Source organism: Aethalodelphis obliquidens, unplaced genomic scaffold (genome assembly GCF_003676395.1).
Source record: "Aethalodelphis obliquidens isolate GAN/ISIS:26980383/991018 unplaced genomic scaffold, ASM367639v1 scaffold7, whole genome shotgun sequence".
NCBI classification, from domain to species: Eukaryota; Metazoa; Chordata; class Mammalia; order Artiodactyla; family Delphinidae; genus Aethalodelphis; species Aethalodelphis obliquidens.
Window position 1 is genome coordinate 3,880,581 of NW_020837951.1, and position 27,921 is coordinate 3,908,501.

The following is a 27,921-nucleotide window of genomic DNA, read 5'->3' on the forward strand; positions in this document are numbered from 1 at the left end:
TTGATTACTGTGGCTTTGTAGTATAGTCTGAAGTTAGGGAGCCTGGTTCCTCCAGCTGTTTTTCTTTCTCAAGATTGCTTTGGCTATTCGGAGTCTTTTGCGTTTCCATGCAAGTTAAAAATTTTTTTTTGTTCCAGTTCTGTGAAAAATGCCATTGATAATTTGATAGGGATTGCACTGAATCCATAGATTGGCTTGGGTAGTACAGTCATTTTGACAATATTGATTCTTCCAATTCAATGGAATGTCAACTACTTTTTGATTAGTGCTTGCATGGTATACTCTTCCATTTTTAAAACTTTCTGTATCCTTATATTTTATATTTATCACTTTTAACATAAAAAAATAATCAGTCTGACAGATATTGAAAAACAAACTTGTGGTTACCAAAGGGGAAACGTGGGGCAGGGAAGGGATAAATCAGGAGCTTGGGATTAACACACACCACTACATATAAGATGGATAACCAACAAGGACCTACCGTATAGCACAGGGAACTCTATTCAATATTCTGATAACCTTTGAGAAAAGAATCTGAAAAAGAATGAATACAGTACATGTATAACTGAATCACTTCGCTGTACACCTGAAACTAATACATTGTAAATCAACTATAACCTAATAAAATTAAAAAAAAATCCATCTGACAATCTTTGCTTTAATTGGATATTTATTTGCATTTAATATAATTACTGCTCTATTTCAGTGTAAGTCCATTATCCTATTATTTGCTTTTCATTTTCCCAGCCTATTCTATGTTTATTTTTCTTCTTGCCTTTTGAGTTATTTTTTAAATGTTCTAGTTTTCCCCCTCAGCTTAATTAAAAGACCCTTTGCTCTTCAAGCATTTACTTACCAGTGTCTAATATGGATTAGTTTTACTTGGTCCTAGACAGGACCAGGACTTACAGAACTGAGCACTCCTGACTTGCAGGCATGTGTTTTAAGAACCTCAGGATGTTCTGTTTCACAGTCACAGCTTTGCCCTCCTGCCTCCCCTTCTTAGTGCTCTTCTCTGAGTTCCACCTGACACCACCCTTTAGAACTTCCCTTAGTGTGGGTCTGTCGTGATGCATTATTTTCCATTCTTATTCGTCTGAAAATGTCTTTCATTCTTAAAGGACTTTTTTTGCCAAGCTCAAAATCTGAGGTTGGAAATTATTCTCTCGGCCCCCTGAAGGCACCTTTTCACTGCCTTCTCATTTTCACCATTTCCACTGAGAAGTCGTCTTTAAGTCTTATCACTGCTTTTTGTTTTTTAAAGTAACTTGTCTTTTTTCTTTGCTTAGATTTTTCTCCTTGATTTTTCAGCAGTTTTATTACTGTATGTTGAGGCGTGTTATTCATTTTCTTTATCCTGTTTGGTGTTTGTCTAGCTTTTCTGGTTGCTCTCAGCAGGTGGATTTGTCTGAATCACAGGTTTATTGTTGCTGAAATCCGGCAACGAGTACTGCATTTAAGTACTCACCAGATACTATTTAACTGAATTGTTAACTATATGTGGTCTAATAGCCTACTGAAGCTGTTTTGTTTCCCCTTCCGTTCCTCAGACTTGTTCTGGAATCAACCACCGAAGGCATGCTGGATTGCTTTCGAGACCCTTGCTAGTGGCCATTTCTTGTACGATTCCTTCCCTTCTCCTCTGCTTGTGCCTGCGCATTACTTACCTTTGCTGGTGCTGGTCAGGACAGGAGAGGTTTCTAAGCTTCGCTACAAACCAGGTGAAAATATGCACACGATATACAAGTAATTTGATTATTTATTTATTTTGAATAAAAAAGTGGCCAAGATAACAATACTAGTGGCTCTGCATACAAAGCACAACATAACTGAGGTTATTTCACATTTACAAAACCGCCATTATGTACAGCACTGGATGTTCACAGCAACTTTAATAGACTCTAAGTACCAGAATCCTAAGAGCAATTGCGGGGTATCCAAATGGGAAAAAGCTAAAAAACCAACGATTTCATTAACTGGGAAATTGGCCAACCAGCTAACTGGTAAAGAGAATTTGCTACCCTTTTCTTTAGTAATAACTAAAATAAGATTGCCCCACAGGACTGCATTTGACAAACACCCTCCATAATTTCCATTTCATTTTCTCTATAATCTTTCCCACTTCAAACTTTTCCCGGAAACCTCTGCCCTACTCTCAGATAAAAGCTCAGGACACCAGTGTATCTTCAGGGAAAGAAGATAACTAGTGCAAAGGATACAGCATGGTCTGCTTCAGCCCAGGAGACCCAATCAAACCCAAGAAAGAATTCTGCCCTCTTCCGGTCATCAGTTCTTCGCAGTTTTGAACACACTGGAAAAAGTGAACCATGCTTCGTCTTACAGGTGGCAGGAAGTTACTCACTCATTCTCTGTATCACCAGCACCTACTCTGTGCAAGGCACTTGACACTTGGTGCTGCAGGAACTACCAAGATGAGACAGACAGTCCCTGCCCTTGAGGAGCTTACAATCTAATAATGAACACTATGTACATACATAGAATGCAGGGAAGCAGCCAATTCTTCTGGATGGGGGTATTCCAAGCAAAATGTGCTATTATTCTTAAAGTTTTTTATTTACACACTAAAAGTTTAAAACACACCACCTAATCAGATGGTAAGCATTAAAAAACCATCTCCTTTCTATAACCTTAAGTTTTTAGTTGCCTTTTCTTTTTATTTCAAAAAATGTCATATGTAAACAAACACATAATTTGAAGCCAAGCACAAAGATAGTGCAGGCATTGGATAAACAAAATATATACTACTCTACACCACACACTTATTTTTCTATACAGTCTTATTTCTGTTTACACAAGTTTGATGTTCACTTTCTTTTCATACACTGAAGTACAAATCTGAGTCAGTCTTGAAAAAGACATAATTCATTTTTGCATTAATACCAAAAACAAAACAAAACACCCTAGACCTCACCAGTCTGTTAGCCAAGAGTCAAACTGATAACACATGAAATGCTTCAAAGCCACCACCTCTTACAGCATCCAATGAGACCATTTCACAGGATCTTTCTATGAAACTAACAGGACTTCATAATAGTGAGGTAAGCAAGTTTTTACCTTAGAAATAACTATAAGATTTAGAGTTCTGAAATTCAAGTCCACCGACCCATTTACAATATTTCAGCTAGACAGCCTGCACCTTTGCTTTATCACATCAGTATGAAAGTATCATCATTCCCCCTTTGCAACTCCTCCCAACCTGGGATGAATGAATGAACACCATGTTGGTTAACCGTATAATACTGTGGTAAATAAACGCACTGTCCAGGACCTCATATCGTATATTAAGTCTCCCCCCCGGAGTACAGTTATAAGTTAAAATGCAAGATAAAAGCGGAATCAGCTAATCTGATTAAGAGGTTGGGGGCACACATATTATATAACAAAAAGATTAACTTCTTTACAGGACTTCTTTATATAAAGTCTCTCCCCTGTTAAATTTACTGATTTCTACAGCAAGTTTTCAGAAACAGCCATCTTAAAACAAACCATACAGGCAGATAGGAGGCTGCACCCTATTTACCAGACTCAGGCCAGCCAGCCAGTCCTGATACTGATGTGTATCTGTGCCAGGGAAACAACTCTGCATCTTCTGAGAATCCCTGCTGTACCCCAGGATGGCGATGCTGTGGTGAGAGTGATCAATAGAAGCAACTCTGCAAAGCTGACTTAATGCAGTATAAGGACAGTCAAATCTCACGCGCTCTAACGTCAGCCTGAACTGCAGATACCAGGTTATCACATGAAGATCCTAGCTCCAAAAACTTCTTTTAGCATCAAAAAAGAGCAGTTCAAAGCTTAATACCTATGAGACTTGAGACATGGTCTAAAACTCTGCTGGAAACTGCCAGCTGCTACTTCCACTAACAGCTAAAGTGCAACCACCTCACTTCAGTTAGATCTGCTATAGAGGCATTTTTACAATCCGACGATGGTGAGGGGAGAGGCTAGATGCCCGAGCCGCTCTGCTGTCAACAGAGCTGCTGAGCCCCACCCACACAGGTAGCAGCGTGAGAGCACAGGGATGTGTTTGTTCACACTCAACCATGGAAGCCTGCAGACCCCAACAGTCCACGCAGGGCTAGCCGTAAAGAGATGCTTTTATTGGTCCAGCTATTTGCTGTTTGTGCTGTCCCATCTCTAAAAAGAAAAAAGGGCAGAACCTATCTTTCCCTAAAAAAAGTTTAGGCCTGCTGACTTTGAATATAGCCAGAATTTTTTTTTGCTTGTCAGGAATAACTGGCTTGGGGAGCAGAGTGGGTGGTGGCAGGGAGCTGAAATCCAGCCCACTCTGCCCAAAGTCCAGCCTGAAGGTGTGGGAAATTTCCAACAGGGAAATTATAATTCAGAGTTTTGAAGAAAACCAGATACAGTTTATCAAGTTGTTAACAACTAACACTATTACTCTTAGAAAGAAAAACTACTGTTTAATAGTTTCTTCTAGGAAGGGAGACCTGCTATGTGATTTAGTTTTTAGAAATTTTATCACAAACCTATTTTTCTTTCAAATCTGGTAGCTCAGAAGGTGTCCTAAAGCTGAGAGAACTAAAGGGACGGAAATGGAGAGGACCTCTCCTGGAAGGGAGGGAGAGGGAGGTCAGGAGCAGAGAGGATGGATGGACCCGTGGAAATCGTACAGTGACAGTAATTCCTGCTTTCATTCCAGGAGCCGCGGCAATTCACCAAACCCCGACACAGCTCAGTGCTGCCAGGAGAGCCGGTGCTCTGAAAAAGCAGCTCTGTGTTCCTCCAGACAAGACCAATGAGCCTTGATTTCTTCTGCATATAATCTGACACCATTACAGTTACAACAGAATATATTTTAATATTCAATTATTACCCTCTGACATTCTTTTAACCTAACTGGTGAAGGCCGCTGATAGGTCTAGCCCACACGCCCCAACATTAACATTCTCAAAAACTTCCTAGAGGGAGAAGCAGAAAAATGTCACCCTCGACCATGAGCTTCGCCAGTGGTTCTAATAACTCCTGACATTGAAAAATAACTGGTAGTTTGGGCAGATACAATAGTAGGCAGAGATGGCTTGAAGTCTGGGTAGTGGACATAGTATTTCAGAATGAGTATCAGGCCTAACGAACTCTCAATTTCTTATCTAGAATAACAGGAACAAATAACCCTCAACAGAGAAAGTGTGACACAGGTGTGGACATCAGACTCCCAAAATGCAATACTGTCATGGCTTAGAAGGTCTAATTGCACAGGACCTTTGCTCCTGCACCTTCATGCAAAGCAGTGGCATCATGGCCGTCTCATCCACGCCATGGAGCGGTGACAGCTGAAATTAACTTGAAATCCACTACACAGATCAGGTGAGTTCTAGGAAGGCACAGAGGGCATATGCTAAGTGTAAACCAGGAGACAGTTTCCCGGCGTCCCTCACGCTCTTCCGGGGCTTCGCTGCTCACCACTCTGTCACCAAGTATGCTGACCCTTAGGACATTCAGAAGCGCACTGTGTGATGCTGCCATTAACTGAAAATCTCCTCTCGTTCTCACAGGTCAATGGATTAACCTCCACAGAAGGGAGGGGTGGGGAGAGGGGGCGGAGGGCTCCCAACTCGGTGTGCAGAAATTTGAGGCAGGTGCTGGCTGGATTTCAGCCTTAAGAATGCCATTGGGCAGAGCCCCCCCCCGAGAGAAGCCACATTCTAGTAAAAGAGTTGCCATGTTTACTGCTACCCAGACATACAAAATAACTCAGGTGACCCTTTTTAGTTTATTCCTAAGAGTCAAATTTTCCCCCCAAATGCATAACTGCTTTAAATAAAAACTTAACGTAAGTTTTAAATGGCAGCAGCACAAAATTCCCCAGCAAGAACAAATCAACTACTAACTCTGATTAGGAAAAAAAAAATAAGTGAAACTCAGCACGTGCTCTGAGTATAGAAACTGCAAGAATTCCCTGACAGGATCTCAATTTTTACTGTCATATTTACTGTAAAGTGAAACAGCTCTAGGCACAAACGACCGCAACTATACAGCTTCCTGAGCTGTGTTCTTCCTGATTTTAATGTTGCCTGGTTCTCTTCCTTGACAATCATTTGAACATGCTGGACCCTGAAGTCTGGATAAACACTCCTCTTGAAATTACCACCAAAATGAGAAAGATAAGCAGATGATCCAGCAGAACTAAACAGCAGCAGAAATACAGAATTAAACACAGGAGACAAAAACAAAAATTTGAAAGGGAAACAAAAGACATTTCAAAGCAGACTGTCTGGAAGTGCCCCTTAAGGGCTCTTGTCTCCAATAGCTACGGACAGAGCAGGAAAGACACTAGGGGGAGAGAGCCTACAGGCGGGAGCGGTGTTGCTGTTACATGCTCTCCAAACAGCGAGCGTTTCTCAGTGAGGACAAAATGTCTTTCACTAAGGATACAAAAATAAAAGCAAGAATAAGTGTTAGAATAAAGGTTTAATATCACTTAAATTTCACATTTTGTATTTCCCATCCAACTTCCCAGAAATATGCACCATTTCAAGGCGAGTGCATTACAGTCCTGTTAATTAGCACCAATCCCTAGGATACTTATTTTAAAAATCCAAGGACACTGTAGTTCTAGAATGTCTATTGTTAATTGTAGGTTTTAAGACCAATTAATGTCTAACATCTCTTCTTAACAGTCCACAGGAAAATACCTGTATTACAAATATCGAGGACCTTTGCAGAGGGAAGGAATCCCCAGCCTCTGGTTCACTGAGCTACACACATGATAGCACCAGAGCTCAAGGGTCCACACTTCTGAGCTGCCTGTCTCTTTCTGGACGTCTCTAGACAGACTCGGGATATAAATGATACGTCTGGAAATATCAACATTAAAAATATTAAATGTTTTAATAAGAAAGGAGAAAATATTACTTTTCCTCTGTGTACAAATATCTCACCAAGTTGTCACAGGTAAGTCTGAAGAGGGTTGTGATGCAGGTGAACAGGAATACTTGACATCCTTATACCTGTGAAGGAGTCAGAGCAGGAAACTGATGACATGGGAGAGATCATTAAAAATAAGTCACAATTATTAACTTACAAGAGTCACCTGATCTTTTGACACATTAAAACCAACTTTAGTCTTGGCTTCAACCTCTTTAAAATATATAGTTTTAAGAAAATGTTTTCAATATGCATGAAAAACAACTGGCAGGATGCAGATCTGCAGCTGTTTGTTGAGAACCAAATATCAGGCCCACAGGTTGTTTCAGACACTTTAATATCTGTTGGGACACTGCATACCACGTACCAGGTAACTACAGCTCCCTGGAGCCACAAGACAGTTCCAGACCAAGGCCAGGATTAGAAAGCCTAACCCGGCCCAGCAAGGCCCTTATCCATACTCCCTAGAAGGGACCATTCTGTTCTGAGAAATGACAGGGCATGCGTTTTGTTCAAACTGCTTCAGTCAAGACACTTGAAAAATAAGTTCCTCATTGGCAAGGAGTTGGGGGATAATATTCATCTCAAAAGGACTTAAAATCTCTGCACTCAGTCACTTTAAAGACATCCTTTAGTCCCTGGAGACAGAGAACACACTTCAGCAGTGAGTCCCCACGCCCTATGTACAGTCATGAAGGGTGCCTCTCCTCTTGCGCGTCCTAGCTCTTGGGGCTGGACGGCACTTTCCACAGCAGAGTACATGCCCTTTCCATCTTCCCATCCTGGACATTCAGAAGACAGGAGAATCACAGAAAGGGCAGGGGCTTTGCAGTAACCTCTTAATCCAGTCAGGATCTACAAAAGTAAGACAAGCAGTATTGAGCGTAAACTTCAGAAAAGGCAATCAAATGGGATGAGCCCTGGATGGACCACAGTATTAAGGGATGGGCACTCTGGTCCCAGCTCTGTGTCCCTGCACAGAGCCCCTCACTACAGCGTTCTGGACGAGGCTGGACTAACTCTGTGGTCCCCAAAGCTGAGTGCGTGATGCAATAGGAAAATGAGGGCAATGAATGAGTGTCTCATACAGCTAAATTTATTCTCTTTAAAGAAAGGCCTGTACTTTGTTCTCAGAGTATATCCTTCATACGTGGACAATGTTAAAATGCTCTTATAAAATTACAGTAACAGTAACTTTAAAAAATACATTACTTGGAAAAATAAAAACATGGCAACACTGTGTCAACACTTTCTCCTCCTTTTAAAAACTTCCCTGGTCTGTGAAATACTGTGCTCTACCGGTTAGTACTCTCCAGATCTCAGCGATTCATTCTTCCCAAGAGCTGTATGCGGCTCAACACAACGTCAACTGGCAGGTGTGTGTTTTTTATTTGTTTCCATCTTTTCCTGATCTCCTGTCCAAATAGTATACCAATTCTCAATTGCAATGAGTGTTTAAAAGTCCCCAACATTTGCTTCAAAATAATCCAATAAGAGGAGGGGGGGGCTTCCCTGGTGGCGCAGCGGTTGATAGTCCGCCTGCCGATGCAGGGGACACGGGTTCATGCCCCGGTCCGGGAAGATCCCACATGCCACGGAGCGGCTGGGCCCGTGAGCCATGGCTGCTGGGCCTGCGCGTCCGGAGCCTGTGCTCTGCAGCGGGAGAGGCCACAACAGTGAGAGGCCTGTGTACCAAAAAAAAAAAAAAGAGGAGGGAAGCGGTGGGGAGGAGGGGGGAGGACTACAGGTGAAACATGAAAGGTCGTGAGCTGGCAATTTCGGAAGCTGAATGATGGGTACATCAGAGTTTCTTATACTCTTTTTCTCTACTTTTATGATTGCATTTTCCATAACAAAGAGTTAATACAGAACACAAGCTGCCCACACACCAGCTTCTCAGAATCAGAGAGCTTCAGCCAGGTTAGAGCAAAAATCAATAAGGGTGTAGTTTTACACAGAACATTCTGTTTTACTTGAGACCATAAATTACCCCCAAAGTGTACACAGGTGTATAATGGTGTCTAGTTAGCTCATTTGGTTAGTGTGATGTTAATGAACCTCAGGTCATAAACTGACATTCATGGGGCTGTTTACATCACTAATTCCTGACACACATCTACGATCTTATTTCCAACTAGTTATGTCATAAATGTGGGCTTTGTCACCAGGGCTATCAGGAAAGAGAATACTGGCCAACCCGAAAAAGAATCCCACCATGGCTACTAGAAGGATGACTGCAAGTGCATGTCCCTGTTTCAGCAATGCTGTCTTTGTATACGTTATCAGTTGCAGAGTTTTCCTTCAAACACTATATAGTCTATACATGCCATCTAAAACAAGCTTTTTTGAATAAATAATTTGCTTGCAGTGACAGAACAGTAAACTGCAGCCCTACTTACTCCCATACTAAAAGGCAACAGGTATGTTAACGTGAATAGTGTTCCAGTGACCATTTTTTAATTAGCTGTGGTTCGTGATAATAGTGTACAGAGCACGAGCAGCCTGCTCACCCTCCCTGATGGCGCAAGACTAAGCAGGAGGGAGGACTTGGGGGTGCTCAACCTCACCCTCCCACAAGCTGGGAAAGCATTCACCTTCTGGGGCTGGATGGCGGGCAATGCTGTCATGGAGCAAACACCTTCTGTATATCAAACTCTGGCAGGACTGGTAGGTTAAAAAGCACCTGAAAGCAGACAGATTGTACCATCAGTTCTACTAACGGTGGAAAGCAGCATAGTATTGAAGGTAACTCACCACATACAGTTATTCTAAAACCACAAGTTAACTAAGTAAAGGGCAAAAACAGTTCACAAATGCATGGCGACAATGTATCCCTCTGCACAGGCCAGACCTACCCCACCCCACACTTAGTAAAGGGGAAGTGTCCGTCAGGCTAAACCAAATACAAAGCTTCTAATAGAGATACAAAGCTTCTAATCCAGACAGTCACTGCAGCTTCTTTTTTTTTTGCCATGTTTGCAGCACTGAGAAAGAATGTAGTCCGCTTACACCTGATTGCACTGTGAATTTTTCATGTTAAAAAAAATCAATTATGTATTATACTGGAAACTATTCTTTTTTTTTTTTTTTTTTTTTTTTTTGGAAACTATTCTTGTTAGTGAATTTTAAGATTAGGTATAAGCACTGTCTTCCCCAGCACCGTGGGGAAAACCTGAAAGATATAGAAGACAAAATTAATGGTGCAAAAAAAGAAGGGCCATGAACAAATGCTCAGAGGTTCAATTCCAACCAATGACCATTCACTGAGCATCTACCAGGACCAGGCAAATAAGGGAAGGTGGGCAGCAGTCGATATCAGAGAGAGCACTTGGGCTCTGCGTGGAAGGTTTTCTGCAGGATAACAGTGTTTAGGATGAGCAACTAAGCAGTAAAAAATACAAAGAGGAAGGGAGGGTTGGGGGAAGGAATTCCAAGTAGGTTTACCTTGAGTAAAGACTTGGGTGTACAGGAAGAAAGATTATACCTGAGTGGGAGCAAGCACCCATTCTCACCGGGAGAAATTACACCCAGGTATTCTGCCACTAACTTCAATCAGCAAAAATGAAAATAATTTTTGTGGAAAAAGCCATCTGAGAGACAACAATGTATAGGCCAAGTTCTCAGCTCTGCCGCTAGCCGCCTGTTGCCTCTGGACAAATTCGGACTTCCCCAGTCCCCAGTTTCCTCATCTGTAAAAATGGGGACAGTGGAGGCGCCCCTCGTGTGGCTCAGGATGCATGTACTGCTCAGAGTCGTGCCTGGCACGCTGGCGGCGCCAACAGGCGCAAGTGGCTACCGTTACAAGGCCACTACTATTACAAGCTGGTTTCCTCTTCTCCGCAAACATAAGGCGGAACAGTCAGATCGGAAGTCTAGGGACATAGCAACGGCCGGGAAATCCGGACATCCGTCAGTAAGAGGGAGTGCTGGAGCATCCATACAGTGGAGAACTCTACAGCTGTCAAGAATGGGATCTATGTACTGACGTGGAAAATGCCCACAACATCTTGCTAAGGGAACACGCAAGTTGTTAAGGTAGTTATAGGTAGCACAATCCTGTTTCTACTGGAAATAAACTTTAAAAACCTACTGAGTGCCTACCACACATCAGGCATTGTTCTAGAAATAGCCATGAACAAAACAACCAAATTGCCTGTCTTCATGAACTTTCTATTCCAGAGAAAGGAGAAAAACATAAAGTAAAAATATATTAAGTGGGACTTCCCCAGTGGTGCAGTGGTTAAGAATCTGCCCACCAATGCAGGGGACACGGGTTCGAGCCCTGGCCCGGGAAGATCCCACATGCTGTGGAGCAACTAAGCCTGTGCACCACAACTACTGAGCCTGTGCTCTAGAGCCCACGAGCCACAACTACTGAGCCCACGTGCCACAACTACTGAAGCCCACGCGCCTAGAGCCCGTGCTCCGCAACAAGAGAAGCCACCGCAATGAGAAGCCCGTGTCGCGCAACCAAGAGTAGCCGCCGCTCGCGGCAACTAGAGAAAGTCCACGCGCAGCAACGAAGACCCAACGCGGCCAAAAATAAATAAAATAGATTTATAAAAAAGGAAGAGAAGGTTCCTCATTAAAAAAAAAAATATATATATATATATATATATATAGTGGTAATAACTGCTAAGGAGGAAAATAAAGCAAGGAAGAGGGATGACGACTACATACTGAGACGGGAGAGGGGTGTCATCAGGTGTCACGATTTTAGGCAGTGTGGCCGGGAAGGAAGCCCTGTGGACACCTGCTGGAAGAGCACCCCGGGCAGAGAGGACAGCCAGTGAAGACGTCCAGGGTGGGAGGGGTGCCGCGTGTACCTGAGGAACAAGGAGGCCAGTGCACCTCGAGTGAAGTCAGCAAGCCGGAGAAAATGGCCCCCTTGATGGGGGCCAGGCCATGGAGTCATGACCACTGAATGGATTTTAGCTTTTACTCATCAGAAATGGGCAGCCACTAGAGAGTTTTGAGCAGAGGGGGTGACATGAGCTGATGAGGTCATAATAGGATCACAACCTCAGCTCTACTTAGAACAGCCTGGAGGGGGCAAGGAAAGACACAGAAGATGGGCTGGGAGATAACTATAATAATCTGGGCAAGAGATGATGGTGTCGTGGACCAGGGATGTAGAGGTGGAGGCAGCAAGAAAAGACTGGATTCAAATTTGAAATGCCTTTAAAACTTCCAAACAGAGCAACTGAGCAGGTGCTTAGATATGAAGTGTAGACTGAAGGGGAACAATTCAGACTCAAGCAATATGTTTAAGTCACCAGTGTACAGATGATAGGCGACAGTCCAGGGAGAGTGGTGACAGAAGAAAGACAGGTCCAAAGACGGACATCAAGTAGATACTGTGTCCAGAGGGCCAGGTGATAACAAAGCGCTTTAAGGAGGAGGAAGAGGGAGTGACCAACTGCGGCACGTGCAGCCCGTGGGGCCATAAGATGAAGATGTGCCAAGGTTCCCTCTTAGAGTGAGACGGAGGAAGACCTCTATCTTTTGTTAGAGATAAACCAAACAGAGTACAGAAGCACTTTATATTCTATTAACTTCAGCAGGTATTGCTTTTGTCATACTGATTTTTAAAAATTTAATGCTACTTCAGAGCAAAATAATATTACCAAAATAAATAAACCCCTACATACAAGACGCAGAAAACAACCCATCATTAAAGGGTGTCTTGCTTGAGTCAAACGATGGTAAAAAGCCCACACCAGGTTTTATAGTAGCAGCTTTTCTCCAACCTAATGGCATGGGCAACATGCACTTTGGATAAACACTTTACAGTGGTTTGTGTGACACAAAACTGGAAAATGAGCAAAAGCAGCTTACCGGAGCCAAATGTGGCCATTGGAACAGACTGCCTGTTTGCGATCTGTGAATGGCAAAATCTCTTTACACAAACTACAGTGCTCAGGGAAAGTCTGCTTGTTCATCTTCTTTGAGATGTGTCCGATCAGCACCTAGTGAGACAAAGCAGTCAGCATGTTTTGTGGTGAGCGCAGGGCTTCCTAACACAGGAGAAATGGAAACCTACACAGCATCTGACACACAGCAGGAGCTCTGCATCTCCACGTAGGCCCAGCACTCTCTGAAAAGTAAAAAAGCTGGACCTTCAACTCGTGTCAACTGGCTGAGTACAACAAAATAAATTCATTCAGGCACCCTGTGACGACAGAGTGAACTTTACCCACTAAAGGGAAAACTGTTCTGAAAACGCAAATCTTATTACTTGCCTTTAATTGCTTCTGAAACAAGGACTTCAGAGTTCTGTTAGAAGACAAAGTATTCAGCTATACTTACAATGTTTTGACTTTAAGAAAAACATAATCTCTATAGGCAAAATATCATGTGAAACACTAACTCTGTAGAACTATAGAAATGTCTATTCTTAAAGCAATTATGCCCCAATAAAGATGTTAAAAAAAAAAGTCTATTCTTTAAGAAAAGCTTACAAAGTAAAAAGATAATCAAGATTAAAAAATAATAATTCCCCTTCTGATGGCCCAAAGACCCATGACCAATCCAGTCAGCCTGCAACTGGAGACCAACCGACCCCACAGCAGAGGCATGGCGGGACCCACCGTGGGAGTGGGAGAGATGGACGGGGCGGGCTCTAGGCCTTGGCCCTACTTCAGCTTTGCTTGTTTCTCTGCTTTATTAGAGTTGCATCACTCCAAAACTGAAAGTCTGCAAAACACTGATCTACTTCATTATTTTGTTGGAAAAACACCTTTACCAGCTATATTACTGGGAGGCATGGGATACACCAATCCTTAAGAACTGCCTTGTCTTACTAGCAGATAATGTCCTTCAAAGTTTTAATCCATTGACACTTAAGCTCTTGTGTAAGAACTTCTTAGTCTGTGATTCACTAAAATTAGTTCACTGAAGTTCTGAAGGGTATCTTAATAGCTCAAAAGGGTGTCTTACCTACTCTACATATAATTTACAAATTTAAAGCCCATTAACTTCTGGCCTTTTTGGCCTTGAAAATTCTTATTTATGGTCCCTTATAGCAGGGACAACCAATGTACTAGGTTTGAAAAGATTCATTTTTATGAACACTTTATGAATAAAGTAAAAGTAGGATTTTACTTTATTTTTTAGTTGTTGAAAACAAAGTTTATTCCCTATCTTTCAAAATATGTGCATTTATTAAGAAAACTGTCCAATGGTTTACTGTCAGATTTCACGAGCAACCTTCAAAGCAGGGGATAAAGAAAGTTATAAATTCCAAATTACAAGTTAAGTACTCTCCTTAGCCTTTAACTAGTAAACTCCAAAACAAAAAACATTTGTTTTACGCAGTAGGATTTTAAAACATGAAACGCATCGTGTTCAATCAAAACTCAGTTGCTGTAGATGGGCAGAGTATAATCTTCCCTTCTTTAAATTGGCTCTGCTGGAACCAAGTAACTATGCTAAATGTAGCTTTCCATGTTCATGCAGCATCTGGACAATTATTCTGAATCATTGCCAACCAGCTTCCATTACAAATTTCCTAAAATGTTTTTGTTAATATTTTACACTTATAATATCCCTGCTAGGTCCTATGAACCAGTGATACCAGAAAACTCTTCCACACAATTTAGACCACAATGAAACAATTCTTAAAAGTTGACTTTCAAAGATGAAAAGTCAGTTACATGAACAGTACATCTTAACTACTCGGGTGTGAATGAAAGTACTGCCTGCCGTACCAGTAAACAAAGGATGTTGCTGCCATCGAGCCATCACATTACAGCTGCCCGTCGGTGAGCCCTGAGGGAACTCAGGATGGAGGCAGGATGCCCCCCCACCCCGACCCTGCCCCCCTGCCCCGGCACCTAGCAGTCAGCCGCTACAGCCACCCCTGCTGGGGCACCAAGGAGACTCGAGATGAGAAGCACAGGATACTGGCCCCACGTAGCCAAGGTGCACATCAAAGGAATGATTTCAGTGAGCCCAGACTTTGCATCTTCCCATACATAGAAAAGTGCTAAATTTCTTAACTTCAGATACCTGGTTTTCCTTACTTAACAGTAATCTTTAATGCTCCAACTACCCTGGTCTTTGTTGCAACAACTCCAATAGATCCTGGCTCCACCCCCTCGCCCCTTGGGAGCAGTCCCTCAGAGCTATCTGAGATGCTGTGTCCTAGGCTTAAGTCCTCAGTTTTGTCTGCCAAATAAAATGTAACTGAACTTTTAGGTTGTGTATTTTTTTTCAGCCAACATCAGATTGTTGCAAACATCCTTAAGAAATAATTTTAGGGGTGTACGGGTACGTATGTACACACACACACACACACACACACACACAAACACACACACACACACACACCCCTTTCCAACAAGAAAATGCAACAAGTGATTCGCGAATGCTTTGACATTAGGCATGGAAGATATCTGAATTTATTACCTGCAATTAATATTTTAGATAAGACTTCAGGCAGTGAGCATAAATATCAAGCTTCAGAGCAAAAAGAACCACAGACATCTGTGGTCCTGAATATTTTAGTATGCAGTATGTGCCTTAAAACACAATTCTTCAGGATTTTAAAAGCTGTTAGCTCAGGATTCCTGATTAAGAAGTCTATACAACACTGAGCTACACAAAGTTAAATGATTTCTTTCCTATAGGAATTCCCAGAACCCTTAGAAGGATGATGTACACTGAGAACCTTTAAGAGGAGTATAGAGTATGCAGTATTTCCCCAAGCTTGGAACCCTACTGTTCTGTCAGGGAACTTGAATTCTGTGAAATACATTTTGGATAATACTGTAAGACTGTTCTACCATCAAAATAAAGATTATACCCAGTTTTTGTAACAAAACAACAATGTATAAGTAGTTATTTGTTTAGCTCCTATGCCCTTCTAGACTAAGTCAGAAGACCCCCTCAAGTACTATCAAATGGAAACAGTCCCGGCCACAGTCCTCCCACTTCCCAAACCTTCTGCAAACAGGAAGGGAAAGGAGGGTGTGCCACACTTCCCCTGCTGGGTCTGCCCAATCACAGCGTGGTCTGCTTCTGGAGCTCATCCACAGCCTGGAAATCTCCCAAACCTTGCGTACCAATCAAGGCCACAGTGAGAGTAAGAACTGAAATACTGTTTGTGTGATATGAGTATGTCCTCTGCATTAATCTGTTTCTTATTTATTCTCCTGCACCTCATGCCAATCAATTACCTAAAAAATGTCAAAGCAAAGTGGAGCTTTACAAACTAAGTTTAGGTCATTTCTTTCTCACAAAGAAAGCAGACTTTTCAGATTCAGTGTTTTTGTTAATAAACACCTACCCGTGCAGTTCTGTCATCATACTCTTCATCAGACATTAAAAAGTTACAGAGTCCCCGGGTGGGGATGCTAGTGTTTTCTGTGATCCAGGTGTGCAGGTATACTTCGCCTAAGACTCGCTTCATGTGCTCCCGGGTCAAGTGCATTTCCACAGCTTCAATTTTCCCTTGGATTTCAAGGAGTTTCTCTTCCATTGGCTCTCGGCCTCCAGTGTCTCCAGGCTGAGTGACTGAGTCATCTGTGGGGCCCTCTGGATCACCTCCTTTGCTCCTCTCCTGAAGGCCTTGCTTATTCGTCTGTTCGGAGGCAGCGCCTTCTTCCTGCTGCTCGCCCTCAGCATTGCCCGTCCCAGGTGAGTCAACTAGTAAGATTTTTGAGTCCTCAAGGATGGGTCTGCATAAGGCTTCTGAAGCGGTTTTCTGCATTGACTGGTATAAAATCCTCAGGAGGAAGAGTTTGAAACGCCAATAATAGGTGGCCCCACTGCTTTCAATCTTTTTTTCCAAAGCTTCTTGTAAAAATTGAGGGATACGTTTATCTTTTAAAATCTTCCAACGTACTAGGTCTATTAAATCTACCTGCTTAAAGAGATTTTGAATTGAAGATTGCAGAAGCTTAGCAGCTGCCTCTTCAAAGGCTTTGAGAGTAACGAACTGAACCTGGTAGTTTTTGTTAACGGGATGGAGGCCGTTGACCATGCCCTCAGTGGTAATGACGGCCAGGTACGCACCACAGGGGCTCACAGCTATCCCGTGTGTCCTCACTGAGCCAAACACATCCGAGAGTTTAATCAAATGGTGTTCAAACTTCAATGCAACATCTGTGAAAATGGGAACCAGCTGCCTCACCTTCCCATCACTGGAACAAGTATATACCGTCCCATTCTGCTTGTCTGCAGTCATGGAGACAATCGGCAGTGAGTGCAGGCCTGTGACGTGAGAATTGTGAACATTCAGACCTGCTTTGGAGATCAGAAGAAGACACCAAAACACATAGGGTCCTCTTGCGGCCACCACTAAGCTACAACTACACTTCTGGTAAGGGTGATACAGCGGTACACACTTGATGCTGTGTACTGGCAACTGGTCCATCTCTTTCCACAAGACGACAGGCTGCCTTAACGTGAAATAGCCTTTAACTGCTTTGAGATTGACAGGAAGAATTTTTACAGGTCCAAAAGCACTCCCCACGATAAGGCCGCTCATTTTCCGATTATTGTGCTCATATTCCCACCAAAACAAAACACTAGGAGAGTTGATTCCTGACTCAATTGTGTTGCATGAAGAGATGGATTCCTTTCCTACAAACGGTAGCTGAAACTGCCACACAGCAATGTTGCCGTTTTCAAAGAGGACGGCCAGGAGCACGCTGCCCACGTCGCGGCACTCGTTGTTATGCTTGACCTGCTGAGTGGTACAGATGCCTGACCACTCCATCCTGACTGGTGTCTGCATGCTGTGTCTTCTCTGAAACTCAGCAAAATCCCTGAGATTCCCTTCCGGGGCCTCACTTTTAGAGAACCTGTAACTGGTCTCATAAAGACGTTCCCCATAAATCTCCGTCAGGTCGACCAGCTGGACCCACTGCAGTCTGTTGAGGTTAGCCTGGATGGTCAGGCGATTGTCCATGGTCAGCGCTGCCAGGAGGCACCTGCCATTAGCATCGCAGCCCATGGGGGACCAGCTAGTGTACTTGAATCCTCTCAGTGGTGGCAAAGCCTTCCCCTCAGGGTTGAACACCCTGTCCAACATGAAAGTCTGACTGACTGTGGGGTCTTCAGAGGCGGCAAATTTCTCCTTACACTCAGCAACTTCCGTTTTTGAGCCAACCTGAAAATAAGAGATATAAAAACTATCAGATAAATATTTCACTCTAAGAGGACTATATTTACATTGATTAGGGTGAATTAACTGATTCACATAAATCCATAAATCAGTTACACGTTTACATATTATAAATATGTAAAACAGTAATTTGATATCAGTTCTGTTAATTTTGGCATGACATGCATTTGAAAGATCAAGCACGTGTCTAAACCTAAGTGAGCATTCACTCAGGTAATGGCAATTTTTTTTTAAGGGTCAGAATAAGTGCTGTCATTATTCATAGCCTCGTTCCCACATGGTTTTCAGAATTGACATATGCAGTAGCAATGACAAAGATGTACCTGATTCTGAAGAGTCAGCTAAGCATTCTGCTGAACTAGTCACAAAACAATAAAGGAGAAAGTCATGAAAAAATATCTACCTATATACATCTTTGATACAATTAGATGTCTGGATTTTTAACAATATTTTTGTAATACAAATGTCAGCTCTTAAGTTTTCTATCTGAAATTTCATTTACAAATTACGCTGAGAGCCAACTCCAACAGTTCTGTCCACTGTTTCTTTCTTTTCTTGTTTTAATTAATTTGTTTATTTTTATTAATTTACTTTTGGCTGCGTTGGGTCTTTGTTGCTGTGCACAGGCTTTCTCTAGTTGCGGTGAGCAGGGGCTACTCTTCGTTGTGGCGCATGGGCTTCTCACTGTGGTGGCTTCTCTTGTTGCGGAGCACGGGCTCCAGGCGCATGGGCTTCCGTAGTTGTGGCACGTGGGCTCAGTAGTTGTGTCTCGTGGGCTCTAGAGCGCAGGCTCAGTAGTTGTGGCACACGGGCTTAGTCGCTCCGTGGCATGTGGGATCTTCCCAAACCAGGGCTCGAACTTGTGTCCCCTGCATTGGCAGGCGGATTCTTAACCGCTGCGCCACCAGGGAAGTGCCTGTCCACTGTTTGTATAGAATAATGTCCACTGCCGTTAGACTATTTGCCGTTCCCTGAACACTCCCACTCTGCCTTCCCTGGCTCCCTTGTGTAGAATGCTCTCGTTTCTCCTATTTGAATCCCATCCCTCCTACCAGGTCAAACTCTATGAGGCCTTCTGAGATCATTCTGGCTTTCATTCATCTCTCCCTCCTCCAAGTCTGTAACATACATGAGCAGTGCTATTTATTTAATGTCTAGGTGTACAATGGTGAGCTCTTTAGAAAGATTTTAAAGGGACATTAAAGATAGAGAAGAGATAAATGACCAAAGGAAAGTGGTCCAGAGCTGTAAGAAAATAGCCAGAAAGGTTAAAGCCCCAAAAGAACACAGGTCAATTAAAATATGGTTTCTGGGGGCTTCCCTGGAGGCACAGTGGTTAAGAATCTGCCTGCTAATGCAGGGAACATGGGTTCGAGGCCTGGTCTGGGAGGATCCCATATGCCGTGGAGCAACTGGGCCCATGAGCCACAACTACTGAGCCTGCGCTCGGGAGCCCATGTGCCACAACTACTGAGGCCTGCGCGCCTGGAGCCCGTGCTCCGCAACAGGAGAAGCCACCGCAATGAGAAGCCCACACATTGCAACAAAGAGTAGTCCCCGCTCCACGCAACTAGAGAAAGCCCGCGTGCAGCGACGAAGACCCAACGCAGCCAAAAATAAATAAATAAATAAATAAAAATAAAATACAATATGGTTTCTGTTATGTCAGAAGTAGGAAGAAGAAAAGGACGTGAACCACTGTCTTTAGAGAAATGGGTAACAGAGAAAGCAGAATCTTTCGATTCCTTTTTAGTGTCAATCTTCTTTTACATAGAGGCTGATCTTCAAATTGGAAAGGGTAGATTAAACATCATTAAAAAGGAATTCAAGCCTAAATATACATGGATATAATGAAACTCACTTTAAATGATTTAAGTCCCCAGGCCCAGAGCAATTACACTCCAGAATATAGAAAGACCTTGGAAGATGAACTCAGAACCATTACATTCCTGGATAAAGCTTGGACAACCAGAGATGTGTCAGAAAACCATAATGAAACAAATAGTTAACTGCTAAATTGCATAATACATAAGCATATAAAATGAAAGGTAGATATAAAGTCCAACAAATGAATCAGAAGACTAACTTTTCCTAAAGTGTGTAAAACAGAACATCACTCCCCTAAATTGCCCCTTGAAAAAGAGGTCTATAACCAAATAAGTTTTGAAAATGCTATATATTATATATTATTCCCCCGTCAAGAGTTACAGCCAGGGAGCTACTGAAGAGACTTATTTAACCAGAGTTATCCAAACTTTTATTTTTATTTTTTATTTACTTATTTTTTTTACCATTTTTTAAAAACTGGGGTATAGTTGCTTTACAGTGTTGTTAGTTTCTGCTGTACGGCAAAGTGAATCAGCTATACGTACACACGTATCCCCTCTTTTTTGGATTTCCTTCCCATTTAGGTCACCACAGAGCATGGAGTAGAGTTCCTTGCGCTCTACAGAAGGTTCTCTTTAGTTACCTATTTTATACATATTAGTGTATATGTGTCAGTCCCTATCTTCCCAGTTCATCCCATCCCCACCCTTCCCCCCTTGGTGTCCATACGTCCAAACTTTTTTTTTTTAAACAACAGAACCTTTCGGGGGGCTGTCATCTCTGGAAATTGTGTCTTGGGCAGTGTATCTTGATTTTAGTGTAGTCTCTTGGATACACCTACAGACATGCTGGAGAAATAGACTGGAAATTCCAATTAAATACAGGTGTCACTGGCTAACCTGTTGCTAATCAAAGCCCAGAGCTTTGGATGGGTATATAAAATTTGAGTGAAAATCTTTCCTGTGATGCCAGACTGCCTGGATTCAAATCCTGGCTCTATCATACACTAGCTCTGTAACCCTGAGCAAACTGTTTAAACCTTCTGGCTTTAATTCCTCGTCTATAAAGAGTATAATAATACATGTTCTCATAGAGTTTGGAAGGTTAATTAAGTCAATGTATGTAAAGCACATACTAATAAATACTCAATAAATGTTATCTATGATGACAATTATTAATACTCTCTGAGGATTAAGTAAATGTTAATGAGACCTAATAAAAGTATGTAAAATGCAGGGTAGATAGGCATTAAGTTGTCCACCAAATGAAGGGTAGATATAAAATTGTTCACCAAATCCCATAATACTGTAAACTAAGCAATAATCCTCAGACTAAGATAATTTACTATTACAATAAAATCTACTATAGAACTGAAAGTAAACTTACAGAATGCGTAACCCCAAACAGCAGCAGAATGAAATAAAGGAAGCTCAAGCTTGGTCCTACTCACTGCAGGAAGAATCCTTGACGGAATGGAGAGCAGTGTGGATGTCAGCCAGTAGGGAAAGTCCTTAGGGTTTTTTGTGCAGCAATTTCTAATATGTTAGGTAGTTTGAATTAGCCTACTGGACCTCCCCTCAACTCTCCATATCACAAACTAGTTAACAAATCAAAACAAGTACTCAGATGCCCTAGAAGCATACCAGTTAAGAGTCCAGCTCCCAGAGGCTGACCCCCAGCCAATCATTTGACTATATCCCGTGCCTAGTTGGCCACTATTACAACTAATAGCTACGTACTTTGTAAGCACCTAACAAATAAAAACTCATTTGAAGCTACTAGATAGCAAACTTCTTGAGGGCAGGAATATAACTCCAAAGACAGGAAATAGTTATTTTACTTAATGTAGTAGATGGAGTTAATGTTACTAACGTTCTTAACAACTGATACAAATTAGTTATGCATATATTATTAGAATTTGGAACTGTGTACAACTAGATGATTCATTAAATCAGCAGTCCAATGGGAAAAGAAACTGCAACTTACTCTCTTTTTTTAATTAATTAATTAATTTTTGGCCACGTTGGGTCTTCGTTGTGGTGCGTGGGCTTGTCATTGCGGTGGCTTCTCTTGTTGCGGAGCACAGGCTCTAGGCACACAGGCTTCAGTAGTTGTGGCACATTGGCTCAGTAGTTGTGGCTCGCGGGCTCTAGAGCGCAGGCTCAGTAGTTGTGGTGCATGGGCTCAGATGCTCCACGGCATGTGGGATCTTCCCGGACCAGGGCTCGAACCCATGTCCCCTGCACTGGCAGGCGGATTCTTAACCACTGCGCCACCAGGGAAGTCCGCAACTTATTCTTAAGTCACTATTTTATTGCTTTTCAGATTTATATCATTCACCTTTATATCACATAACCTCAGTGCCCAGGACAGTAACTTGCAAATTGCAGATAATATGTCAACTATTATTTAACTGCATATTTTCCTGAAAAAATTCATAATCTAAATAATGATCAGACAAAAGCTTCAAAGAGGTTTAGTATCTACCTTCTAGCAGTGCTACATACTGAAATCTAGGTTGCAGAATGTCCATCTTTCATGTTACAGCGAGCTGGACAGCACCAAGTAGATTTAAATCCACAGGGACTGTCAACGGGTAGTGCAATCAAAGTACACATAGAGACTTCTTTACATTCCTACCATTACTCCAGTTTTATCCCACAGAAGCCTCTTTTAGAATTGCAGGACAACTCAGCATTCATTCACCAGGCAGTGCTAGGCTAGTAAGCCTGCTGATTGGTGGTTTCTGTGATGTGCATACCGAAGAACAGTGCAGAAGGGGAAGATGCCACTAATTAATTTCAGGAAAGCAATCAATTACCAGAGGGATATATAAAGATTTCCTATTACTCATTTCTCAGGTGTGGAACCAACTACAGAGTCAAATTTTTATCAGAATACAGTACTATAAATAACTTCATATCCACAGTCATAGCATTAACCCAAGCTCCTTCCTTCATACTTGTATGACTATTTTTTAAATTGAGCATTTACAGTGTGCCAGGAACTGTGCTAAGTAATTACACATGTGTATGTATGTACATGTACGTACGTATATAAATATATATTTAACTGAATCTTCTGAAAATTCTAAACAAGGTAGGTTTTATTTATTTATTTATTTTTGCGGTACGCGGGCCTCTACCTGTTGTGGCCTCTCCCTTTGCGGAGCACAGGCTCTGGATGCGCAGGCTCAGCGGCCATGGCTCATGGGCCCAGCCGCTCCGCAGCAATGTGGGATCTTCCCAGACCGGGGCACGAACCAGCGTCCCCTGCATCGGCAGGCGGACTCTCAACCACTGCGTCACTAGGGAAGCCCAAGGTAGGTTTTATTACTCTCCTTTTATAGATAGGCCTATCTTGCTATCTGGTGCCAAAGTGCAATCTCTTAACCCCTGTTTTATACTGACGCCAACAATCATCTACTTGCCTCTAGGCCAGCCAGATTCATATTCCTGAACCACACCAGGTCAGTCCACGTCCATGATATTGTAACAGCACTTTAGGCCTTCCTAGATTGAAGTCAACCATCTCAGACTGACCTTCAAAGTTCCCAAACTGGCCTCACTTTTCTTCCTCTGACTCCCTAGGAAAGCTACTTGAACTCAACTGCTGACCCATCATTATTTACACAAACAGCAGCACGTTATGCTCATGATTTGCATGTATGTGTGCGAGACGGGCACCTCATTGCTGCCATCTGGATGACCCTTTCCTCCGGAGGACTTCTTACAACCCAAACCCTACCTTTTTTTGGGTCTGCTGCAGATTCACCACCAAATAACCTTCCCTGATAAAAGCATCTCGCTTCACTATTCCTTCCTTTCTTTAAATTCTCTCTGCTAAAGTATTAAATCTCTACCATACTGAGACACACACTTAAGATTTTCTCTAGCTGATGTGCATGTGAACATCCTGAGCAACCGTAAGTTCCTTTTCAGCAGAGGATACACCTTTTAAAACCCCTTTGTTCTGCCTCCCTCCTTGAGTGTTTCTCAGTTCAGTAGCATTAAGAACATCTATCCACCTGATTGGTTATACTTGAATCAATTTGTTCACATCTTGTCCAAGATCTTAGAAGGCTTAGTCATACAGGTTTACCAATGATCCAACTCAACATCAACTTATCAGTTTCAAACTTGGATTAAGTATCCTAAAAAGTAGTGTGGGTTCCCTGTACCCTACCCAGTTAGTGATTCCTATTTTAAATGGCTGTGCAGAGTAAGAGTTTTTTTAAAAAAACTTCAAGTTCACAAAAATACGTTCTCTTTATATAGATACATATCCTTACAACGTTTATCACTACCTATTATTACACTGTTATTTGTTCACGACTTGCAAAAAGAAGGTAAGCTCCATGAGGACAGGGACTTTGTTCTGTACAATGCTTTACTTCCAGAACCTAGATTGGTGCCTAGCTGATACACTTTGACTGTCACATATATGCATACAGATCTATAAAAGAAACAGCGAAAGTTTTAATACTTTTAAACCACTAAAATGAACAATACGACTTATTACTTAAATAAAAAACCAACAACTTGCAAATGGTGATGACAGAACAATAAAACTTCAGGAGCCCTAAAGTTCTGAAGGCAAACTTAGTTAATACGAAACCGAAAGCACTAAATTTACACGGACATCTCGGGCTTTAAGTTTAAGAACTGCACTTATTTTCCAAAAGCTCTATTTTTCGTTCTACATCCCAAAGCCTCTTAGTTATTGAAGAAAAACTGGAGTACTAACCACGACATCCAGTATTTATCCATCTGCGCAAGATGAGAAGCAAAGACCATTCATAATAAAGTCACTGAAACAGTAAAGACAATGGAAAGAACCAATTTTTCTCCTCCAAAGCAGAAGAGGCGCAAGTGGAGGGCACAACACAGTAAACAAAGCCAGCCAAAGGCCTCGGGGAGCAAGCCCCAGACAACAGGAGCAACGGCAGAGGCAGGTCTGGGGTTGGGTCAACAGGGGGTGGAGCCTCAGAAAGCGCCGAGGAAAGAAATCGGCGCTGGCAGCCGGCCAGACGCTGGGGCGAAGGGAAAACGTGGCTCCGAGAGGGACCTCCCGAGATGTGTGCGGTGTGTGTGTGTGTGTGCCGGCAGCCGGCCGAGATGTGTGCGGTGTGTGTGTGTGTCGGGAGTAGATGGGTGACCCGGGAAATCGGGCTAAACGTCTGGACGGTTTTTTGTTTGTTTTTGAAGCTACCGCGCGCGCGTGTGTGTGTGTGTGTGTGTGTGTGTGTGTGTGTGGAATGGATGGGTGACCCGGGGAACCGGGCATAAACGTCTGGACGGTTTTTTGTTTGTTTTTGAAGCTACCGCGTGTGTGGGGGAGGGGGGCGGGGAATGGATGGGTGACCCGGGGAATCGGGCGTAAACGTCTGGACGGTTTTTTGTTTCTTTTTTAAGCTACCGTGACCCTAAGCGCTGGAGGCGAGGAGGGGAATCCCCGGACTAGGCGTGGGCCGGGATTCCCCAGGGACCCGTGACGCGGGCGCGGGAGGGGAGCAGGCAGAGACCCAGGGCTGCGGCCCGGGGATGACTTACTTTGAGGAAGCAGCTGTTGAGAGGCGCAGACACCGAGGTGCGGTGGATAACCAGGTCCTGGCCCGGGTTGTGCACGTCGCAGATGAGCTCCAGCACAGCGATGCTGCGGGCCGTGGACACCGACACGCGGTGGTCCTCGGACCACGCCAGCGGCTCCAGGCCGCTCACCGCATACTGCAGCCTCACCGCCGGTTCTCGCCGAGTCACTAGGAGGCGGAACGCGGCGCTGGGCCCGGGGGCCGCGTCCGCCCCCGGCTCCTTCCCGCCCGCCTCGCCCTCCTTCTCCTCGGGTGGCGCAGGCCGGTCGGCCGCGGGCCCCACCCGGGCCTTGGCCGTATTCATCTCTCCTCGGATGCAGAAGCCGGACCCCGGGCGCACCAACCGCGCGTCACCGTCCCGTTGCCGCCTCCCGCAACGCGGCCGCCTGCCCCCAACGTCCTTAGCTGCGGTTTTCTCCCCTCAGGCCCGAAGCGCCGCCGAGCCAGGAAGGACCCCGCCGTTGCTAGGCGACCCAGCCCTGCCAGGTGGCCAAGGCGCTGCCTGTAAAAAAAAAAAAAAAGCTACTCCTCTGCTGGCCGGACAGAAGCGCCCGGGCTGGACAGCCCGGGGGAGAGGGGCAGGGACCCCCCCCCCCTCAGCCCCCGCCGCGGCGTGGCCAATCCCCAAGCCCTTTTAGGGATCTCCCGGGGCAACTAAGGTGCTGAGGGAACAGTAACCGGGCGGCAAAGGAAGGAAACATTGGTTCGATGGGGCACGCCTCTTTTTGTTTCTCAAAGGAATTCAAAGAACTGCACGGCATGAACTGTGGGGTTGAGTGTGACTTGACACCCCCTGCCATAGGCCAAGCCACTAGGGACGCCAAACGGGGCCGCCGCCTCGTCCTGGGGCCCCGGGGCCGCGGCTTCGATCTCTAGAGGCGCGGGGCCGTGTGTTCGCGGGCTCTTCGGGACCCGGAAAGCGCGCGGGCGCAGGACCCGGCGGGGCAGCTACGCGGGGTCCTCGCGCACGTCTCACGTGGGTCGGAGTGGAGTGGCGGTCCTGGTTCGCGAGGTCTCGACTCGCTTTTCCGCCGGCATGGCAGCAGCCGACGGAGTGCTTCCCCATGTTCCCGAGTCCCGGGCCGCAGTCCCCACGACGTCCTCCAGACCCCGCCCAGCCAAGTCGAGGCGGGTGAGTTCTGACCCGGTTTCGGATTCGTTCGCACCCGGGGCCGCGGCGCGCCGGCACCTACCGCCTTGCCTCTCGGTCGGGGTTCGAATTACTTGCGGAGTTAAGAGGGGAAAGTCAGATATCGGGCAGCTCCTGGAGGAGTCGCTGAGCAACACGTGTCTGAGACCGGGACACCATTCTGCGGAGACGTTCTTGGAGGGAGCGGAGCGGCTGTAGACGGGCGGGAGGCTGGTGCGGGCTGCTAGTTGGAGGCAGGGATCTGAGACTGTCACTCGGAGAAGTTAGGAACTGACGCTCGCGCGAGAGGCCCAGCTTGTCACTTACCAAGAGCATCTCTGAACTTTTTTCAGCCGCCCTTTCCTCGACTCTAAGGGTCGTTTGTTTCGGGAATGAGGACTGGAGACTAGAAATTTCTTTTAAGAGTTTTCAAAACGGGTGTATTTTCATCCACGTGCAGTGAAGGGGGGAAAGAAAATACAATTCATCAATATAATCCCCTCATTAGGTGAGAAAGAAAAAGATGCCTTAAATTTAACCCAAGCCAGAGCTGAAAATTAGTTTAAGATGGTTGACTTAGCTCCTAGGAAAGAGGAGGGCTGCAGGGCAGAAATATGTTGGGAAATCATGTTGCCTTAATGACCAGGAAGGTTACAGTTTGGTGCCAAGGAAAGTGGGTGGGGGGCGGGGGGCGGTTCTCGAACAAGCATTACTTAATGCCATTGAAAAATTGCCAAAGTTCAGTTCAGTTCCTTTCAACCAATGTGGTGACGCTGAAACTCCTTGAGTTCATATAAGCTCACATCAGCTCATACCCACTGTCTGGGTTATTGTCTGGATTTTTTTAGTGATAATCAACTTCAGGATTTAGAGGCTTGTAAGGACTTTTCAGCTGGGTGATGTTGTAGCTGCATCTATGCCGAGGGGGCGGGGAAGTATCAGTACCAGCGAGCCAATTGGGAACGTGGAATTTGGAGTGGGACAGACCTGGGATTTGACCTTGCAACATGCTAGCTCTGTGACCTTGAAGAAATTACTTCACCTCTCTGATCCTCACTTTTCGTATCCATAAAATGAGAACAATAATTTCTACTTCATGTAAGGCTATTATGAAGATTAAATGAAATAATATACATAAAGACTCCGTACGTTTTCTGGCCCATAGGAGCACTTAATACATGTCAATTATTTTAAAAAAAAGTCATATTGACTCCATTTTGGGTAATAGAATTGCTACATCAGGAGGTCAGTAGGGTGCTTGTGCCATGTACATGCCTAGTAACTAACACGTAGAAAGCACTTAGTAACACTTTGTGGAGTGAGTTGAATAAATAA

The 27,921-nt window shown here is 44.0% G+C and overlaps 2 protein-coding genes across 5 annotated transcripts in view; one reads left to right on the forward strand and one right to left on the reverse strand.

Annotated features, from left to right (window-relative positions):
* Positions 1 to 1,745: 1,745 nt before the first annotated feature.
* On the reverse strand, positions 1,746 to 27,138 carry GTF3C4 (general transcription factor IIIC subunit 4). Of its 4 annotated transcripts, XM_027104444.1 has the most exons (6): positions 26,651 to 27,138; positions 25,420 to 25,959; positions 16,199 to 18,025; positions 12,748 to 12,878; positions 9,504 to 9,592; positions 1,746 to 7,764 (listed from the first exon to the last, which is right to left on the reverse strand). In XM_027104444.1, the coding sequence occupies exons 2-6, from the start codon at positions 25,759 to 25,761 to the stop codon at positions 7,700 to 7,702; spliced, it is 2,454 nt and encodes an 817-aa protein (XP_026960245.1). In that variant the 5' UTR covers positions 25,762 to 25,959; positions 26,651 to 27,138; the 3' UTR covers positions 1,746 to 7,699. The 4 variants fall into 4 exon arrangements, with proteins under 4 accessions (XP_026960245.1, XP_026960247.1, XP_026960246.1 ...); XM_027104446.1 differs by lacking the exon at positions 25,420 to 25,959 and having other exon boundaries at positions 26,651 to 27,137; XM_027104445.1 differs by lacking the exon at positions 26,651 to 27,138 and having other exon boundaries at positions 1,746 to 6,992; positions 25,420 to 25,967.
* DDX31 (DEAD-box helicase 31) overlaps positions 26,051 to 27,921 on the forward strand; it is a 74,511-nt gene continuing 72,640 nt past the window's right edge. The window contains 1 exon segment of the mRNA XM_027104442.1: positions 26,051 to 26,589. Within this exon segment, the coding sequence (XP_026960243.1) occupies positions 26,494 to 26,589 (96 nt within the window). The 5' untranslated portion in view covers positions 26,051 to 26,493.

Coding starts and splice junctions, on each gene's coding strand:
- GTF3C4 (XM_027104444.1), bottom strand. CDS start 25,761: ATGAATACGGCCAAGGCCCGGGTGGGGCCCGCGGCCGACCGGCCTGCG. Junction 9,593..12,747: donor AATGGCCACATTTGGCTCCG/GTAAGCTGCTTT, acceptor GTCTGCTTTCAG/GTGCTTTTTAACCTACCAGT. Junction 7,765..9,503: donor CCGCCATCCAGCCCCAGAAG/GTGAATGCTTTC, acceptor TTACTTTTGTAG/ATCCTGACTGGATTAAGAGG.